The following is a 20,343-nucleotide window of genomic DNA, read 5'->3' on the forward strand; positions in this document are numbered from 1 at the left end:
TGATGCTTGATGCACAGTGGGAATAAGGAATCTGTAAAGCCCTTGATGCTGGAATTCAATTCATAAACGCTCAATCCCTCCACCGATCTTTAAACAATTCTCCATGTGAGAACAGAACAGAAGCCAAAAACTCATCAAATCTCCACGAATGAATTTCTCTAAAGTTTGAACAGTTGGAGGAGATTCACTTTTCAGAAATAGAAACATGCATTTCTTCATAAAACACATCCTGGTAATAATTAGACTATTTTATAAATATGTTATTTGGCAGGACGTGAGTGTTAAACGCTCAACGAGGGGGGGGGGGTTCTTATCCAGAAATCAAAGTAAACCCACGTGTTACATATGTTGGAAGAGGTCCTGCTGCGGGCCACCAGCAGGAGGCGCTGCAGCAATGCGGACAGACCCAAGCTGTCAGGACGTGTTGTCACAGCTGTTAGCATGTAGCTGATGTTAGCCTGCTAGTATGGAGCCGACGCTAGCCTCAGGATGACGACGCTCCGGGTTCTGCGGCTGCTTCGCTCCTCGCTCCCGGACGCCGCTCCTCGGTTCTCGGGACGAACGTTTCACCTCCAGACGCTGCGTCCGAACAAAGGCGAGCAACACAACAACACGGATTCAGCCACTTCCCGTTAGCATCGCTAGCCTAGCATTGTGTAACGTTCACTGGCCGCTTGGGGCTTCTGTGTGTGTCTCTTTCTCTGCGTCTGTTTTTTTTTGTTATTCTGGAGAAATGCGTAAGTAATGTGAAGATTTATATATATTTAGAAAATGTGTTGATTATATTTTAACATTTCTCAGCTCGTGAGCTTCACGCAACTATCGCGAGAACTTGGCAGTAACGCAACGTTGCCATAGCTACAGACTACACCAACTTTTCCTGCAGATTTTACCTGCTTATTAAAAATAAATAATAACATTTAACATTTGATTAAACAGCCGCGTTGTCGGTTTATATAAACTCGTGTTAGCTAACACCGACACGCGGTCTCTTTAAGAATCCGCAGCTGACGTAGTGTTGAGGAGGAGGAGCCACGTCCCGCGCGGGAGATCCCTTCATTCAAACCGCCAAAACAAAGTTTTGCGGGAGCTTCAGGAGGTTTTAAAAACTGAGCAGAGATCAGCTCCAGCTCCGTGTTACAGTGTATTCAAGTTCCTCTGTGTGTGAGATCTGACCTGTGGACAACATGCCCGCTCTAGAAGAAACAGACGCTTGTGCAGTGTCTCCCTCCAAGAAGACCAGGGTGGACACGAAGCCTGCAGGGGACAGACCCGTCCTCAGGTTCGCTAAACTGTCCGAGCACGCCACGACCCCGACCAGAGGCTCGACCAAGGCTGCAGGATACGATCTCTACAGGTGGGTCACAGCTCGAACAGTAGTGTTTTTATTATTATTTATTAATGTGAGCTACATGTGCACGTTTTAAACTTGTGTCTCTTAAAGGCACTAATCCTTGATATAAAGTGAACACACCCTGGTGAAGGCATAAAGGCCTTTTACAATTTCAAATTTTCCAAATCTTTTGAATATTAAGTTTTTTCCTGAAAGCATCTGTGAATGTAACTTCACTATGTGTTCCCCCAGAGCTTGAATCTACTTCATGCTGCGCTGTACACACACACACAAACTCATCTGTCATGTGAATATAATCTAAAATCTGTGAATGTCCACAGTGCATACGATTATACAGTCGGACCTATGGACAAGGCCATCGTGAAGACGGACATCCAGATTGCTGTGCCACACGGCTGCTATGGCAGAGTGGGTGAGTGTTTGCAGATGAAACCCTGCAGCTGTTGCTTTACACGTTTGTCCTGCTCTGTCTGTTTTTATTTCCCCTCATTTGCAGAAAACCAGGCCTTAACTGTCTCTCGCTATTTTCCCTTCCTCAGCACCGAGATCTGGCCTGGCAGCGAAACACTTCATCGATGTTGGTGGTGAGTGTTTATTTTTTTTACTCATCAAGAGAATCCTTTATATATTTGAACCCCTGTCCCTCATGTGGTGTCTAACGTCTGTGGCCGTTCTTCCTCAGCTGGAGTCGTGGATGAAGACTACAGAGGAAACGTAGGAGTCGTGCTCTTCAACTTCAGCAAGGACACGTTTGAGGGTGAGTCGGGGGGCACCGGTTGAATTAATAAGTCGTATTCACATAACCGACAGTGACTAAGTATAATTCACAGCTCTACACGTGGGAAGTTTAAATCTAACTTGTGGGCGGGATTGTGAAAAGAAAATTTGCCTTCCAAAGTCTGATTTCTCATGACCCTTCTCTCTCCCTCCAGTGAAAAAGGGCGACCGAGTGGCTCAGCTGGTGTGTGAGAGGATCTGTTACCCAGATCTGATCGAGCAAGAGGTAAGAAGCTGTGAATAAAAATACATTTAAAGATATAAGGTCCAAAAATACAACCGATACTCCCCCCCCCCCCCCCTCCCTCCCACTGGGCCTGTGGTCAAATTTACTTCCCCAAAATTCATATGAACCCTTGACAACTGCTAGAAGTCGACTGTTCCCTGATGTGTTAAATGCTTGTTTGTCTTTACGAGGTTTCATTAGTGTAACTGTCACGTGCACGTTGTGTTTCAGACGCTCGATGAGACGGAGCGCGGGGCCGGAGGCTTCGGATCGACCGGACGCAACTGACATGTTGTGATGCACTTATACATATGTTTAAAATATTTAGAGAGGGTGTTAATAAAGTTCTGTTTTTCTACATTGGTGAGTTGTGTTAAATGTGAGTGTTTGAGCTTTGTGAGAAAACAAGTGTCCACACGGGGGCAGTGCAGGACAAGACACCACCAGGGTAGTGGAAATCTCCCTCTGTTCAGAGATCACGTTGCACAGGACTGAAGAAGCTATTTGAGGCTCTGTTGACCTTTTTTTTTTTTTTTTTAAAATAACCCAAATTCAAATCTGGATGAAGGTGAAAACACAGCAGTAAATACATATACACCAAAAATATGTTTTTATTGTGAATTTACAACTAAACCCTCACTGATGTGAACAGGGAACACAGACAGGTGTCAGGCTGGTCCATGGCAATGCTGCACTGATTGTACTTGTGAGAGAATGTGTGGCCGCGCAGACCTCAGTGCATAATCATGAACGCCCAGGTTTGGCATCATCAATGTGTGTTTTTTTGTTTGTGTGTATGTGTGCAGGCGTGTGTATGTATACACAGTTTACAAAGGAAGTAGTTGGTCATTATAAGCACCATTACAAACCCCTCTATTCCAGGGGCTTCCTCTAGTTTACAAAGGCTTCATAGATTAAAAGTGGCATTGATTATTACAGTATAAACACAATTTACATGTAGTATAGAGGAGAGCAGACGGGCTATGCAGCGAGCTGTTAACGGGTCGCAAAGACAGGAAAAACCTTCAGAATGGCCGACGGGATCGTTTCTTGTTTACTACTGAGTTTTGTATAGTAGCACAGTGCATTCAGAAGTCTACGTGGTCGTGTTGCTAGCACCAGTAAATATGAATTATTCTAGTCGGTAGGAAAGATGGAAAAGCGAAGTTTAAATATGCAGTAGGAGTCATTCAAGCTCAGACATGGCTACGTCTCAACAGTCCATCGTGGGTTCCTTTCCTCTCCTGACCAGTCTCAATCTTTTTCTTATATCTCCCCCTCCATTAAGGATATATACGGGGAAGGAGAAACGTGTGTCCAGGTCGGTTCAGTCGTTGACCACCAGGGGAGGAAATTACTTTATCGCAGACTATTGGGACTCGCCCCTTTCCTTCCACCTAAGAGGAGATCTAAACAAAAATAACAAATAACAACTCAGCGTTTAAAGCTTCCTGCAGTCCACAAGCCCTTCAAACAGCACCTGATTCCACATATCACTATAGAACATTTAACCCCACAATTTTAAAAACCATTCACACTCTCACTGGTGCCTCACACATGGCTGTGCGCGTGTGTCAGGGCGGTGCGTTCTTCAATTCGGATGAAAAGCGTCAAACCGCCTCATTCCGCTGGTGTTCTCCTCAGATATTGTATACGCATGATATGTAGAATCATCTTTGGCAATCAAATGACGCGGGTCCCCCCTCCCTTCCCCCCACCCACCCACCCCCCCTCTTGTCTCTTTGGTGGCGAGCTCTTCTCCCTGTCCGAGCAAGTAGAAGTTGCCCCTAAACCACTGACCCAGAGTCAGGCATGGGGAGCGTGAGCCTGACCCTGGATGAGCAGCCGCCGGCAACATCCGCCCGCCTCAGTCCCGTGACGGTTAATGGAGGATGAGCTGCACCCTCATCTTCAGTATGTCTCCCAGCTGTCCTGTGAGGTAGTCTTTATCGTGCTGGTCCTCCAGCTCGGCCAGATCCTTGGTCTTGTAGAGTGACACGCTGCTGATGTGCAGGTCGTACGCCCCCGGGGGGAGGGACTTCTTCTTGCTCATGTGCAGGTAGCTGACGCCCTCCCTCTGGTTGATCTTGAAGTAGCCTTCGTCGTTGCCGTAGTCGATGCTGTAGCGCACGTGTTCGCTGAGCGCGGACAGGGCCGGGGTGAACTCCAGGATGTGGTCGCGGTTGCTCAGGTCGCTGATGTTGAGGTGGAGCTGCAGGGTGTCCTCGATGTCCAAGCTGGCCAGACTGACCAGCTCCTCAGTCACCTGCAGGGGGGGGGGAAACCAGTCAGATTGAGTTTACTGGGGAGAAGATACAAGATCTACTGTGTAAGGCCATAATGGTCCAGTCAAAAATGGCAGCTAGAGCCAAAGTGATTACCTGGTTGTCTTCAGTAGGATCCTCTTGTGTTGAGTTGGTGCTGCGGCGCTTGCGTCCCTTCTTGGGGTAACCGTTGATCTTACATTCATAGCAGGCCTCGTGAGACAGGGAGTTATCATCCGCCTCAGCTCCTTCTCCACCGCCGGGGCCGCCGTCGGTGAAGCCAAGACCCGTGATGCAGTGCCTGAACCGAGAAGACGGAACCCACCAGTCAACGAGAAGCTCCTACAGACACCTTCCACACAGGGAGTCGGGCTCCTAACACAACTCACCCTTGTCCCGCACGGAAGTAGCCGTTGGGACAGCCGCAGAGGTAACCGCCGTCCGTGTTGGAGCAGCCGAACTTGCAGGGGTTCTGGCTGGTGGAGCACTCGTTGATGTCCGAGCAGCCGCCGGCCTGCTCGTAGTTGAAGCCCGTGGGGCAGAGGCAGCGGAAGCTCCCCAGGGTGTTGTGGCACGACGCCCCCCCGCAGATCTGGCTGTTCATGCACTCGTTCTCGTCTGGCTCGCGGAAATGTGACAGGAAGTAAACAAGCAAAAGGGTCGCTCCGGTTTAAAGGACAAGAACAATACTGATGAGCTCTGATGTGGTGGTTGTAGATTCAAACAACAAATAGAGGCGTGATCAACAGAAGCTTGTTATTTTGGAGCGTAAAGAGAAACACATACACACACACACACACACACACATACACACACACACACACACACACACACAATTTCTGTCTGTGACTAAACTATTCCAATGAATTGATGTACTAAAAGATTTGTGTGTTGCACCACACTCCTTTTCAAGTTAGATATATTTCATGAGCCCATTCCCTCTTGTCAACATCATATTTCGACACCTCTGTTTCAATCAGACATAATTAGAACATTCAAAACTGCTTTCATAATGGTGTTGTCACTCACACACATATCAACACATGTTATTTGTGTTAAAAGAATATACAAATACTTTTGTACGAAAATAAACTGTCATCACAAGTAAAACACAACTTGTTTTTGATTTAATTTCTTCACAATAATCACTCAGCAGCAGGAGGAGGAGGCGAGTGGAAACAGCTGTTTTTATATCTATCATCCTTCCCCCCCCCCCCTTTCTCTCTCTCTTCTCGACTGTTTCTTCACTTCCCTGTTGTTTCCCTTCTGACTGTATTTACTACAATGGTGGGAAATAGAATTGGCGCCAATAGAATCTATTTACAACCACGAGAAGCAAGGTTATAGTTTAAGTTATAAATTGGCTTTATTTTTGAATTGTTTACTAATTGACAGTGGACTTTTCATGTTTGACTAATTAAATGAAAATTCTAAATTGGAAAACAGCAGAAAGAGGAATGAGAACAAGTCGTGACTGGTTTTAAAAGGTTGTTACAAACACGGCAGCTTTTTAATTTTCCGGTTCTTGTTTTAGAATAAGAAATCGAATCAGCTGATAATTCAAACATAACATTTCCTTTTCTCAGGGAAGGGTTAAAATTCCGGAGAAGAGGAAAAACATTTTGCACACATTCATATTCAAACAGTGCACGGAGGTGAAGGACGGAGAAGTTTGTTTTAAAAAAATGTTCCAGGTCGGAGTCCAGGCTGAATCAGACATACTTTCACCAGGACGCTCTGAGAGGAAAGAATGTTTGCGGATAAAAAAGCGGTGCAGTGGTTTAACTCACCCACACACTGGTTCCACTGGTAGTGCTGGAGGTAGCCCTGAGGACAGCTGCACCTGTATCCACCCACCAGATTCTGGCAGCCATGCTGACACCTGTGGTTTCCATCACACTCGTCCGTATCTGTCAGGGACAAACACACAGCACACGACTGTCACAACCTTTTATTCTGTATCAGCTGATTCTGACGTTGATATCAATCGTTTTTCAGACCTTCGCAGCTTTGTCCGTTGGGATCCAATGAGAATCCTCGCTGGCAGTCGCAGTTGAAGCTCCCCGGCGTGTTCTGGCAGGCACCATTGGAGCCGCACAAGCCGGAGTCAGAGGCACATTCGTTGTTGTCTGCGCAGAGAGGAGGAAAAAGTTCAGACGAGTGTCGACATCAGTCTTGATAGAAAAGGGCAGATCGCTTTTTCATCCCACAGTCTGGAGGAGCTGAAAGGGATCGTTCGCCGAAAAGTGTTTTCTGGACTCAAACACGTCAGCCTCCATCGGCATAGAGGCGAGAAGATAACGAGTGAATTCTCATTTTTCGGTGAACTATCCCTGTAATGATAAAATCTCCCAGCTAACCTCAGACCACAGGAGTTCTCGTTTTACAGCTCACTTTGGACTTTGGGAATAATAGTCTGGCAAATTTAATCTAAACCCAACATCTAGTTGCTTTGCCTGGAAAAGTAGCAAGTGAGCGTTGAGTTCGTTCTGTTTTGTCAGACAACACGAACAAAATGTTTGACAGTTGTGTTTGGAGTCCGTGCAAATCTGAACTCGATCACGCAGTCTGAGCTTTTTGGTCACTGAGATGAAAGCGGAGTAAAGATGAAATCTCTGAATGTCAACGGTCGGTTGCTGGATCCTGGATTTTTTCACAGTTAGTTGAGATTTTTAAAAAGTCTTTTGTTCTGTTCCCAGCTTCAGATCTCTGTCAGGTGAAACTCTCAACATGTGGCTAATAGGTCTCAAACCCATAGAGGGGAGCATCTACTTGGTGCTTTAAAGTGAGAACCGTTATCTGTCAGTGTGACTGAAAAACAGAAACTTGAAACATCAGCAAGCTGGACAAGGACACATGTTTTTCTTTGCGGCTTGAAAGAGCAGATGTACTGGAAGGAATGAGGTTTTATAATCTTTACAATACGCCTGGTGAAGTGTTCAGGTCAGTGACAGTACTTTTGGGGAAGCAGCTACTGAGGTTCGTTTTTCGTGTTTTATGTCCAACCCCATGTTTCTCCAACCTGTGTCACCGGCCCATGATCCAAACCGAGGGTTCCCTGCCACTGACTTGAGGTGAGATCATAGGAACTGCTTTATGGTCCAGAAAAAAAAAGGGCTGGTGGTAGCCACGGCGATCCACTGCTATGTTCCATAACAGAGCATCGCTAAGCTGCCATGACTACAAACCCCTCCGGCCTAATTAGATCAGTGTGATATCACCCAGAGTCCATTAACTCTGAATGAGAGTCAGTAAAAGTTAGACAGGAGGGAGCTTCAGAGGGCTTTTATGAGCCGGGCTGGAAGGTTCTGTGGAGACATTTGCAGACATGAACTCCTGAGAATGTCCAAACAACTGGCTCTGGACTTTCTATGGGAGATTGACACAAGAAGAACACAGCAGGAGATTCTCTGGTCAGACGTATTCACAACAGGAATCCTGTGGAGGATGTCCTGCTGTGACCTGGCCTCACTCGGACATTATGCCTGGAGTTCTACCTATGGGGGGGGGGGGGGGGGGGGGGGGCTGGCAGGAGAAACTCCAGAGAAAGTCCAGAGCCTCTAACTCAGACATACAGCCCCAGCGGAGAATGTCAGGAGATTGGCCGGAGTTTGATGCTTGTCTGAAATCAGCTTAGGAAAATGAAACTGGAGAGGAGCTGATTCTGTGTGCATTGAGCATATACTGTAAACAATTGTTTCATTAGCATGTATGATTAATATTTGGCTGTGCCGTGTGTGTGCTTACCGATGCAGGCAGTGTGATGCTGGGTGAAGCCGGGGGGACATTTACACGTAAAGCCACCGATGGTGTTAACACACAGGAACTGACAGTTGTGCTGTTTGGACGAACACTCGTCCAGATCTGAAACGGAAAAAGAAATACGAGGAACAGTTTAAAAGAAGAGGTAAATGTGCAGAGTCGTTTTAAAAGTGGATTTATGATCCTGTAGTTGGAACTGGGACAGATCAGTGTATGCACTACTGTATGGGGGGCTGCACCGAGTCAAATTCCAGTCCTTCTACAGTCACTGACCTACAAATGAACTGCAAATGAACCAGACACCGGAAACACAGAGGGGGGGGGGGGGGGGGGGGGGGGGGCTACAGTAAATAAAGATGAAAACGACTGAACACCGTGAGCAAAACATGTTTAGACTCACAAACACGCCTGATAAAACACTGACGCACACAGACGCACACAGGGTCAGCAGCTCAAACACGTTCATGGACAAAACGCAGCGTCCCGGGACAGTGAGCAGAAAGCTGGCCCGGGTCCCCCCCCCTTCTGCACCACGGCAGCTCTAACTCTGAAGTTCAGTCGAGCGGGAGGAGCGAGCCACTGAGTTCCACTGAGCCGAGCAGCCGCAATGTTTAGAGGTGGTGTGTTTCATGTGTGTCACCTTTGCAGCTCTTTCCGTCCTCCTGCAGGATGTATCCGCGGGGGCAGGAGCAGAGGTAGCCCCCCTCCGTGTTCTTACAGATGAAGTTACAGGGCTTCGGTGCCTGGATGCACTCGTCCACATCTAGAGTGCGAGGGGAACGGGTGAGGGTGAGAGAGAGAGAGAGAGAGAGAGAGAGTGAGTTTGAGTCTGGAATTCCATAAGGGGAGATGACTCGGGCTGTGTGGGCATGAAAAGAGTCCACAGAGTGTTCAGTGCTGGTGATGGAACGGAGTCTTACCCACACAGCGCGTGCTGCTGATGTCCGTGGTGTAGCCGGGTTTGCAGGTGCAGCTGTAGGAGCCCAGAGAGTTGATGCACTGACCGTTCTTGCACAAGTTCCCCATGACGCGACACTCGTCAATATCTGGACCCAAAAGGAGAAGAGTCAGCTCCACGGGGATTTTACACAAATCAGCGTCATTTCAAAAAAGGAGAGAGAACCAATGCTGTGTCAGGGATTCTATCAGCCAACAGCCAATAAGTGGTTTCCTGTGTACTAGTTACAGCTGATACATTTATGAGGCGTAGCAGCTGCTGTAGTATTCAGGCACGTTTCATCTGGATGCTCTCCAATCGTTTCACTAGACATAGATCATTAACCCCAAAACCTGTTCAGATAATCACGTTGGACTCTGCTTCATCTTTTGTGAAGCAGGTGTGAGCAGGGAACATTTTCAGATATCATTCAAATTAAATGAAGAAAGGTTTTTCCTGACTGGGATGTCCCCCCCCCCCTCCGAATGATGCAGCCTCAATTAAAAACATAAAACGCTTCTAAAAATGAAACCAGCTTCCCACAGCAAGTGACTGTCTGGATTCCAGGTTCCAGGAGGACATGTAAAATCGACACCGGCTGGGACTCATCAACCTTAGTGACAGTGTTTATCATGAGACAAGAGCAAGTTCATGACAACGGCAACAACAACAGTCCAGGTTCTGCCGACTGGTTGGAATCTCACTGATCTTTGTTGATCAATTTTAGATTTATTACATAGTTTTGAAAATCTGACCTCCTGTTTGCTCTATGAATGAAAATAACTTTTAATGCAAAAATCATGTCGGAGAAAGTTCAACACGAGTTGCAGTTGATTTGAGATTTTTCTCCCCAGTTGTCCCAGTTTAAATCCACACCTCTGCCGTCAGTGGTGTACCCAGGTCCCAGGGGACACATCTTCTTGTACTGGGTGGTCCCGGGCAGCGGGCACAGCTCACAGTTGGTGCCCCAGCCCCGGCCTCCGTCGCAGCAGCACTCGGACTTGGTCACCAGGTTCCTGTTGCTCGACGTCATCTGACACAGAGTGGTCAGGACCTCAGTGAAGCAGAAGCCTTCACGGTTATCTGGAGGGGGGGGACACACACAGAGAGAAGCGAGTGTGACCACGAGACAAAACGGACAAAAAGAAAGCAAACCCTAAAAAAACCACCCAGACAGGACCTGGCCTCGGAAAAACCAGACGTGAGGAGATTAGCCACACCGCTCTATCACTGTGGTCTGTGAGGAGGGAGATAGCTGCAGAGCCACAGACGCTTTTCTCACCAGGCTCAGCACATCATGTCTACACAGTGTATTTAGCATAGGGCCTTCGAGAGGACTTCCTTTCTCCTATCTCGACAGTAACAGACACATGGTTTTTAACAAGACTGTCATGGAATGGTTAAATTCCCACTGAGATTAAAATACCTGCTTCACCCAGTAAAACAAGTGTTATTTCCCCCCTTGTGGGCAACCTGATATTATATGTATCTTTATAAGAATACACACTAAAATATGATTTAAAAATGTGTATATACATGTACAAGTTATTTAAAATGGAGAAACACTTGATATATAGGTGTTATACGCACCGACACATTCAGTCTGTGTTGGGTTAGCGACGAAGCCTTGGTCACATCTGCAGCGGTAGCTTCCCACTGTGTTCTCACAGCGGCCGTTCTTACAGGTCCCTGGTTTGGCTGTACACTCGTTCAGATCTAACACACACACACACACACACACAGACACACAGACACACAGACACACACACACACACACAGTGCAAAGATAAAAATGAAATATTTGTTACACAGGATTATATCAAGTTAAAGTGGAAGTTCAACCAGGTGCAATATTTCTGATGGCACTTTATTCTTTTATATTTATATTCCATTCATTTGACAAATCTGTTTGTTTCCCATTTCCCCTTTTAATTGTTTTTCCTTTATTTAAAATTCCCAAAGTAAATATCCACCAGTTTGGGGTTTTGATTGATTTTGTGCAAATATCCAGAGTTTACCATTTGATTTTCATTGCAGAAATGGTAAAGATTCCCCAGAATGATCTTATTGTGAGTTTCACAAAGTCTCTAATGGCTCAAGTCCATGAAAGTGATTAATATTCACTAGTAACCAGGATAAATCAGAGATATGAGGTGTTAACAACTCCTACAACTGGATATACTCCAGAATACACACTTTGCTGTCTATGTGCTGTTACACAAAAAGCTGATTAATATCAAATTAGATTCATTTTATGCAGAGTTAAGCCAAGATTGATGTCGTAAGCTAGACTAATGGTGTATGATGTCATACATAGGGACACACTGATAATCGTACCCATGCAACCGTCTCCGCTGGGATGGCGTGTGAACCCAGGCGCACAGATGCACATGTATGTCCCGATCAGGTTCTTGCAGGTCATGCCTCTGCTGGCACAGTCATCGATACCATCCTCACACTCGTTCTGATCTGGAGGAGAAAGCAGAACACAAAGAGTAAGAGGAAGAACAAGTGATGTAACACAGGCTCTCGTGCACGCTGGCGTTTTAATTTAACCACTCAGTCCGACGCTGAGTGCTTACAGGCATGTAGTGGGAGAGCTGGTGGTCTGTTTGGAGATCTAATGTAAACAGTGACGCTATAGACACTGACAAGTTCCTCCTGTCTCAGAGCTTCCCTCCAAATACATCCGTTGCTATGCTCCCCTGAGCTATCTGCGAGTGCGGAGGTGTAAATAGTTTCCAGAGAGGTTTTTGTTTTTTTTAGGTTCGGTCGAGACAGAGGACCCTCGAGGATCCACCGGAGACAGAGCGTCCTGGGACAGGCACGTCTCCAGTAAACTGACAAAGACTGAGGAAGCTGAGAGCATTAAGTGAGTCACTGAGACGTCTCACCTTTACACATCCTCTTGTCCTCGCGCAGGACGTAGCCCGTGGGACATTTACACTCGTAGGAGCCGTAGACGTTCACACAGCGGAAGGCGCACAGCAGGGGGTTCTGGGCACACTCGTTGATGTCTGGAACAGGAGGGGACAAGTTACAGACGTACAAATGCTGTGTAATGCACGTGAGAGTGCACGTGAGAGTGCACGTGAGAGTGCACGTGAGAGGCGTCACATACCCTCGCAGGTCATCATTGAGCCGGGCTCGAAGCCGTCATCACACGCACACTCGAACCCGCCGATGACGTTGGTGCACGTGCCGTTGCCGCAGGGATTCCCGATTTCACACTCATTGATGTCTGTGTTGCAGCAGGAACATAAACCTTGTTAACCATCGTGGTGCTGGACTCATATTTACCAGGTGAATGAATAAGTGAGGGAGAGTGTGAGAGACGCAGAGACGAGGAAGATGAGGATGAGGAGACACTGACCTTCACATCTGACTCCACTGGTGTCCAGGCGGTATCCCATGGGACATTCACAGCGGAAAGAGCCGTCTGTGTTGATGCACTGGCCGTTGATACAAGGGTCGTTGATGCATTCATCAATATCTACAATGAGAAGAGGTTGTGCACAAGCAGATTAAACTCCTGAACTGTGAAGGAGCAGCAGAGCAGTGAAGGTTCAGGGATGACACTCCTACCTTTCGGGGAGTCGTCTGTCCCCACCTGATATCCCTCGTTGGGACAGAGGAGAGGATACCCCTCTGGAACCATGAGAGGAGAAGAGTCATAAACACCATGAAGTAATGCAAATTATTAACTTTTATGCATACACATTAGTGTTTCTCTGCATATGTTGTGTGTGTGTGTATATACAGTATGAGGAGTACACACCCTCTCCCTTGCTCGGGCAGATTTCACAGGGGTCTCCCCAGCCTTGACCTGGCATTCCAGTGCAGCAGCACGCCGCCTTGGAAGTGTTCTGAGGCTTCGGAGCAAGGCAGCGGCCACTGTCAAACTTGGTATAGCAGTAGTTCACACGGATGTCTAGAGGTGAACACACACACACACACACACACACACACACACAGAGACAGAGGACACAAGTAGTGAATATGACAAGTCAGCGTGTAGACAGAGTGATGATGGAAGCAGCAATAACACATCCTGTTAGTTTCTTTATTCCAACACCTTTGTTCATCTTAAAGGGACAGCTCCATATTTTACCTGTTTGTATTGTAATTTACCAAAAATATAAAAAGTTTTTCCTTTTAAACCAGATTGGTCAAGTATCTGTAGAGAGCACAGAGGCTGGTTCACAGCCTCCTCTCAGTGATATGTGTATGACAGTCAATCTCTCTCTCTCTCTCTCTCTCTCTCTCTCTCTCTCTCTCTCTCTCTCTCTCTCTCTTTTTGTATCTCTCTCTCTCTGTCTCTCTCCCTCTGTGTGGCTGTCTATCCTGTTCTCTGTCTCTCTATCTCTGTCTATCTCTTTCCGTCTCTCTATCTCTGTCTATCTCTCTCTCTCTGTTTCTCTAGCTCTGTATCTCTCTCTGTCTATCTCTCTCTCTCTCTCTCTCGTTTTCTCTCTCTCTCTCTCTCTCTCTCTCTCTCTCTCTCTCTCTCTCTCGTTCTCTCTCGTTCTCTCTCGCTCTGGTTCCTTCTGGACTGGGCAGGCACTTACTTGTAATAAGAAGCATATGGTCGTGCTCTCCTGCTAGCACTGGCCTTCACTGAATGCAACACAAATAAGCTTTCTGACCACCATATATCACACAAACACACACACACATGCACACACATGCACACACATGCACACACATGCACGCACACCTGGCCCAGAGGCCAGGAGCACATGCATGAGCACCTGGTGGTGCAGGGAGGATGTCAAAAAGTGTCATGTTACTTTCCTCCATGAAACTGATTTGTCAGCCTTTCCTCAACAGAGATTGATGGTCCTTTGTGCACAGCTGGTAACCAAGTGTGTGTGAGCGTCAGCACACGTCATTCTTAGTTTTCTAGTTCGTATATGAAATGTGTGTCAGATCAGCTTTGAATCGGTGGCAGAATAATATAAAACAGGAAAAATGGCGTATAAAGTCAAAAATGTTATTGGAGAGATAACTTTTGAGCTAAATCAGTTCAGTGGTGACACACATCTGATGGTGGAGAGGCTGGTGACAGATGTTTAATGACAAACAGTCTCTGGTTATGATAATAGATGTTTGCAAAACCACCATGGCGTTATAATTTAAACCATATCAATCAGTGAGGAGTCCTGGCAGTCGAGGGGCTGAGACTCACACAATGGGTTCTTATCCCAATATCCCATGTACCCTTCCAGCCAGGGACTGAAGCAGATCACCTCCTCTCCGAATGTGACTCTCATTTGTGGGGGGTGCATGATGTGTAAATTAAACTTCAATACAAAAGGAATAAAGACCAATTCCTATCTAATACACTTAAAGGCTGTTGCAGCTTCAGTCTTACTTTGGTGTGACCAGTCCCTGTGGTGGTGTCACCTGCTGCCTCAGAGGTGGCTGCTCAACCAAAGCAACAGGACATAAGATTCCCTGACATTCTGTGTTATGAGATTAAAAGGGGCTGTGGTTCGTTGTTCTTTTTGGGGAATATTACTTGAGTTGACTATGAGGATATCTTCTCTTCATACAATTATTGATGAACAGATTCACCCAAAGTCTCACATGTGATTTTCATCACTGGTGTTTCAAAACAAGTGTTTTCTCAGTGGGACAGGGTTCAACTTTGATCTGTCTTATGGCCCATCCTGCTCAATCTCCACCCAGCTCCTCCCTCCTTATCCCCCCCGACCCTCGGTGGAGCCCGGCTGACACTGGGGAGAAATGTGAAACACAAACTGGAGGCTGCCTCGCTGAACTGATGATGTCATCACTTCAGTGTTTGGAAGGGGAACACCCTAACGGAGGACTCAGCATGCAACCGCCCAGGCCAGAAACACACAGATGTACATAAACACACACACACACACACGCGCGCGCGCACACACACACACACACACACACACGTCAGGGAATGGAAAAGTGATTTGTCCAGAGCCACCCTTGTTGAGGCAGCAGAAGCAGCCTGAACCCAGTGTGCTATCATGAAGAAGCAGATAAAGTCGGACACCACTGACTGCTGCTTAGTCTCCACAAGCACTCACAGACACATCACACACATACACAAGAATTCACACTCTGCACTTTGAACTTGATGCATACTCACTCAGTTTGTCCTCGTTAGGACAATGCATTGACTTCCATTCAGTGTGGTCAGCCTAACCAGTATCTCCAACCTTAACCATGACCAATTCATTACTTACTCCAACTGTACTTCAACCATAATTCACATCTTACCTCTCACTTTAATCAGAATGATGCTTTGCCTCATTGAGACCAGGCTTCGGTCCCCATGAGGTCTACTGGTCCTTACAAGGTCAGTGTTTATGCTGGGAGAGGTCTTAAGAGGTAACAAAACCAATACACACACACACACACACACACACACACACACACACACACACACACACACAAACACACACAGACACACACACAAAATTACCTAAACATCTGCGTCCGGAGGCAGAGATCTGGAAGCCTTCAGGACACAAGCAGGTGAAGCTTCCTTCAGTGTTGGAGCAGGTTCCAAATGTGCACATCTCAGGTGACTGGGAGCACTCGTCGATATCTGACACACAAGAAGAGGCACAACATCAGTCACCTTATCAAAGAGACACATTTTACATATAAAATCTAATTCCATTCCTCATTCTGTGGCATCAGAATTCCATCCTGCAGTCCTTCACTCACATCTCATATTTTCTCGTGCCGTCATGGCTGCAGGGATGAAGTCATACCTCGACTTCATGGTCTATCCAAACGTGATAAAACTGAGTGTAATCTCACTAATGGCTGGTTGGATGAAGGCGTATTATCTGGATCAGAGTCCATGTCACATGTGCGCTCATCACAATGACCAGCTGCTGCCGGTACCGATGCTGAGAACTGAGTGCCGTTCCCCTCGGCTTCCAGGAACAGAGCACAGAGCAGGAATGTGTTGAAGTCTGCCGAAAATCTCTTCATCAGCCCCACTGTGTAAACAACCCACGTTTTCTGGCCTGAACCCACTCCCACGTGTGGACGGGGAGAAGAACGGGTGTACTGGAGGAGCAGGGCGATTCAAAAAGAAGGAAGGGTCGGAGTGGCAGTTTATTCTCTTCTTGCACTTCTCAGCACTCTCTCTAAAATGATATTCATATATTATATATGTGTGTGTGATATGTTTGTTGTATATAAGCAAGTGTTCACTGTATTACTTGAGGTGAGGCTCCTCCTCTTCCCTGGCTTGGACTGCCACACACCCTCCACCAACCACTGAACATTTGAACATTTGCTCAAGACTGTTCTTTTTTTTTTTACTACTGTATTATCCCACCTATAGTGTATTCATATTTATATATATTTATATATTTATCTTGCTCATAGTGTATTCATCGTTCTTATATCATACAATACCTCTCAATACTGTCCTTTTCCATATATATTTCTTACTCGTACATATCATATTTATTTACATATTCCACTTTAAATATGCACAATACTCTGCACTTTTACTGCCTTTTCTTTTGCACTTCTGGTTTGATGCTAAACTGCATTTCGTTGTATAAGTACTTGTACTGTGCAATGACAATAAAGGTGAATCTAATCTTATCTAAAAATACTGTAATCTATTACTCTAGAAATTCCTGTTTTTCATTTTTCATGCTGCAGAACTCGCTGGGATTGGGTTGCTTTACCTTCACAGGTTTCCTCATGCAGATAGTAGCCGGGGGGGCAGATACACCTGTAGGAGCCGTCCAGATTCAGACAAGTTCCTGCACCGCACGTGCCTGGATTCACTGCACACTCATTAATATCTGAGGGGAGAAGGAACACACAAGGAATGCACCATAAACGATACATATCATAATCAGATACACATAAAAAAAAAGGAAAGTTGCGTGTCCGTACCTGCACACAGTCTGCCATCATGAGTGAGCTCATAGCCGTCATGGCACACGCAGAGGAAGGTGCCCACTGTGTTCACACACTGCCCGTTTCGACACAAGCCCCGCTGTGTCGAACACTCGTCGACATCTGGTCAACACAAACACACCATCACCACAACATATCACACAACGACTGTAGAGGTCTTGTTCTTTTGCAACACATCCACAGATGCACTCACCTATGCAGTCACTGTTGTGTGAGTTCAGGAAGCCGGGGTAGCAGAGGCAGTTGTAGGAGCCCACTGTGTTCTTACAGGTCCCGTTACCACAGGGCTGTCTCTCGCACTCGTCCACGTCTGGAACCAGAGAACATCGTCATAGTTTCACCTTATTACGTTATTCACATTGCTCATTGAACTAAACTAAAGACAAGAGAGAGCCGATAGGAAGCAACACAACTTACCGACACACATCGACTGGTCCCGCGTCGTCTTGAAGCCGTTGGGGCAGATGCAGCGATAGCTACCCAGTGTGTCGATGCACTGGCCCGGGTTGCATATACCAGTGTTCTCCATGCATTCATTACGGTCTGAATAAAGGAGAAAAGGAGATGTGTGAAAATCACAGTGGGTCAAAACACAAAAACGATCATAGAACATACAGTCCCAATAGCATCAGTTCTACCAGTGAATTAATAATTCTATTGGCACAAAGCCGTTTCACCTGGTTTCGTCTGAAGTGTCTAAAAATCTGTGATGGCTTAATTTGGTGTATTTTTATTTCTTTAATTGCTACATTGTGAAGTCATACCAAATGAAATCCTACCAAATATAATGCTACTGATAACAAGTGTTGATGATAACTCGTGACTCTTATAACTTCAGAATTGAGATATCTGTTGTTAGCCACTAATAAGACTGTATCTGGTTATTATCTCTGTTGCAAAATGACACAATAACTTTGTTTCATGACACCAGAGTAACACAATTGTTTAATTTAAGTGAAAACATGTCTAGTGCTAAATACTTCACTCACATTATGTTTTGCCGCAAAGCTTATTTTTTTAATCAAAGTTTATCGCTGCATCTGATTTATACTGGTCTCTTCCCACAGCTTCAGTTCTCTCCCACTGGAGTCTGACCGTGAGCAGGAAGCACAACAGGATGTTGATTTAACATTCCCTTATCAGTGAGGATTCTCCAGACAGACAGGGACATGTCTCAGATACACTGCAGCACATGTTCAACAGCTCAACACATGCTTCACATTTTCTCTTCCCTAATAACAAGCCCACCGTGAAGATTCAACCCCCCCCCCCCCCCACACACACACACACACACACACACACACATCCCCAGCCCGACTGTAACTGGGCCGCTTCTGTTCCCTTCTGCAATATAAATGTCAAGAAAACCTGTTTCACTTTACAGAAGCCAAAACGTGCTATTTTTAAGTATTTTAATCTCAATCATTAAAAAGTTATTTAAATTACAAACAGCATTAGAAAGAATAACAGTTTGTCAAAGACGTCTATTTATTGTTTTGTGTGTACACTAGCTTTACACATCTTGACCTAATTATTCAAAGTTATGGCATTAATTGTAAATGCTACGCAGATGATATTGTATATGACTTTAAATGCCAGTTACAGTTGATGTCTAAAAATATCCTACCCTCTCCTTTGATGAGAACATATCAGAAGACATCAACAGCAACAGAAACAAAATGATGTGTCATCTATCCACTGCAGATGCTGAAACCTTAATTCAACCCTTTCTTTCATCAATACCACGTTGTGTAACATTTAGTTTTCTGCCGTGCCACAGGCTAGTGTTCTTCGAATGGTACAGAAGGCCGTAACATTGGCCAGAAAATGACCACAATAAATCCATGTCAGCTCCATATCAGACTTTAAGGTTCTTTTAATGACATATAAAGTTCTTAATGGGCTTGCCCCCTGATGCCTGTCTGATCTCCTTAAACCTTATATTCTATCCCATGCTTTGCGTTTTCATAACACAGCGCTCATCCCAAGAGTTAAAAAGACGTCTTCAGGCGGCGGTGTCTTTTCCTAATGGGCCCCAAATGGGAGAAGGCATCAGTCTAATGTTGAAGCCTTAAAATCCAGACAACTCTTAACATTACACCTTAACTTGGCGTTAGCAATTTATTCTGCTTTGCACCTGTCACAATTCTACCACCAGTAGGTTGGTCTTAGTATCAATTAATCAGTTCTAAGCAGTACAGTTTAGTCCTTGTTGTCCTGCTGATGAGATTACTGTACATGTTTTAAAAAACCACTGCATCACTGTAAATCATCCAAACTGTGTTCCTCCTTTTCTTTCTTTCTCTCTCTTCCTCTTCTTGTTCTGTCTCCCAGCCCATCGATCAAGGCCGATGGCTGCTCACCCTGACCCTGGTTGTGCTTGAGGTGTCTGCTTCTTAAAAGTAGGTCTTTCCTCACCACTGTCGCCAAGTGATTGCAGGTAGTGGGAATTATTATTTATAGTCATACAAAGACATACAAAGACGCCCTATATATGAAAAGTGCACTGAGGTGTAGTGTAAATAAATGGACTGGTTGGGGGGTATCCAAGTTAACATGGTAAACAGCGAGTCCCCAGTTGTTTTGTGATACTTCTTTGCACCTTAAGAGGCGTTAGTGAGTCATTGTAGTGTCCAGTGTCTTATCTATAGGGTTTTTAATATAATTGTAGTTGCTTTCCACTGCTGGTTGCTCCTTGTATCAAATAATGACATTCTTCACTGTTAAGGAGGCAAACGACAGGAAGACCCAGACAAGGTATCATCATCTCATGGACGACTTGTTTTTTTTGGCTGCTTCCTCGGATCTTTTCTCTAATCCAATTCTGTATAATCCCCACTGAGTTCCCGATGAATGGACTGAGGAGCTGCAGGTTGAGTGACATGAGGATCTGAGTGCTGCTGACCCCCTCCACCTGTTTTATATGTCTTACCTAGACATTGTCCGGTGGGAGTGAAACGATACCCAGGTTTACAATCGCAGCGGAAGCTTCCTGGCACGTTCAGGCAGGCGGCGTTCTGCTGGCACACGGGTCCATTCTGACATTCGTCGATATCTGAACACAGGGACAGACGCGTTCAAAGAT

The 20,343-nt window shown here is 45.8% G+C and overlaps 2 protein-coding genes across 2 annotated transcripts in view; one reads left to right on the plus strand and one right to left on the minus strand.

Annotated features, from left to right (window-relative positions):
• The first annotated feature begins 388 nt into the window (after positions 1 to 388).
• dut (deoxyuridine triphosphatase) lies at positions 389 to 2,715 on the plus strand. The gene is made up of 7 exons (XM_053442306.1): positions 389 to 595; positions 1,201 to 1,357; positions 1,675 to 1,766; positions 1,894 to 1,938; positions 2,037 to 2,111; positions 2,287 to 2,357; positions 2,589 to 2,715. Exons 1-7 carry the CDS (start codon positions 490 to 492, stop codon positions 2,643 to 2,645), a joined length of 603 nt encoding a protein of 200 aa, XP_053298281.1. The 5' UTR covers positions 389 to 489; the 3' UTR covers positions 2,646 to 2,715.
• A 1,376-nt stretch (positions 2,716 to 4,091) lies between these two features.
• The window catches only part of fbn1 (fibrillin 1), a 62,763-nt gene continuing 46,511 nt past the window's right edge, over positions 4,092 to 20,343 (minus strand). Inside the window, exons 45-66 of the mRNA XM_053442421.1 lie at positions 20,191 to 20,313; positions 17,676 to 17,801; positions 17,452 to 17,568; positions 17,235 to 17,360; positions 17,021 to 17,140; positions 15,787 to 15,912; positions 13,099 to 13,251; positions 12,906 to 12,968; positions 12,694 to 12,813; positions 12,442 to 12,561; positions 12,215 to 12,337; positions 11,658 to 11,789; positions 10,911 to 11,036; positions 10,197 to 10,403; positions 9,304 to 9,429; positions 9,024 to 9,146; positions 8,369 to 8,485; positions 6,622 to 6,750; positions 6,412 to 6,531; positions 5,011 to 5,239; positions 4,739 to 4,922; positions 4,092 to 4,623 (exon numbers count right to left, since the gene is read on the minus strand). Of these exons, the coding sequence (XP_053298396.1) occupies positions 4,240 to 4,623; positions 4,739 to 4,922; positions 5,011 to 5,239; positions 6,412 to 6,531; positions 6,622 to 6,750; positions 8,369 to 8,485; positions 9,024 to 9,146; positions 9,304 to 9,429; positions 10,197 to 10,403; positions 10,911 to 11,036; positions 11,658 to 11,789; positions 12,215 to 12,337; positions 12,442 to 12,561; positions 12,694 to 12,813; positions 12,906 to 12,968; positions 13,099 to 13,251; positions 15,787 to 15,912; positions 17,021 to 17,140; positions 17,235 to 17,360; positions 17,452 to 17,568; positions 17,676 to 17,801; positions 20,191 to 20,313 (3,194 nt within the window). The 3' untranslated portion in view covers positions 4,092 to 4,239. The remainder of the gene's footprint in view (positions 4,624 to 4,738; positions 4,923 to 5,010; positions 5,240 to 6,411; positions 6,532 to 6,621; positions 6,751 to 8,368; positions 8,486 to 9,023; positions 9,147 to 9,303; positions 9,430 to 10,196; positions 10,404 to 10,910; positions 11,037 to 11,657; positions 11,790 to 12,214; positions 12,338 to 12,441; positions 12,562 to 12,693; positions 12,814 to 12,905; positions 12,969 to 13,098; positions 13,252 to 15,786; positions 15,913 to 17,020; positions 17,141 to 17,234; positions 17,361 to 17,451; positions 17,569 to 17,675; positions 17,802 to 20,190; positions 20,314 to 20,343) is intronic.

Source organism: Pleuronectes platessa, chromosome 1 (assembly GCF_947347685.1).
Source record: "Pleuronectes platessa chromosome 1, fPlePla1.1, whole genome shotgun sequence".
Taxonomy (NCBI): domain Eukaryota; kingdom Metazoa; phylum Chordata; class Actinopteri; order Pleuronectiformes; family Pleuronectidae; genus Pleuronectes; species Pleuronectes platessa.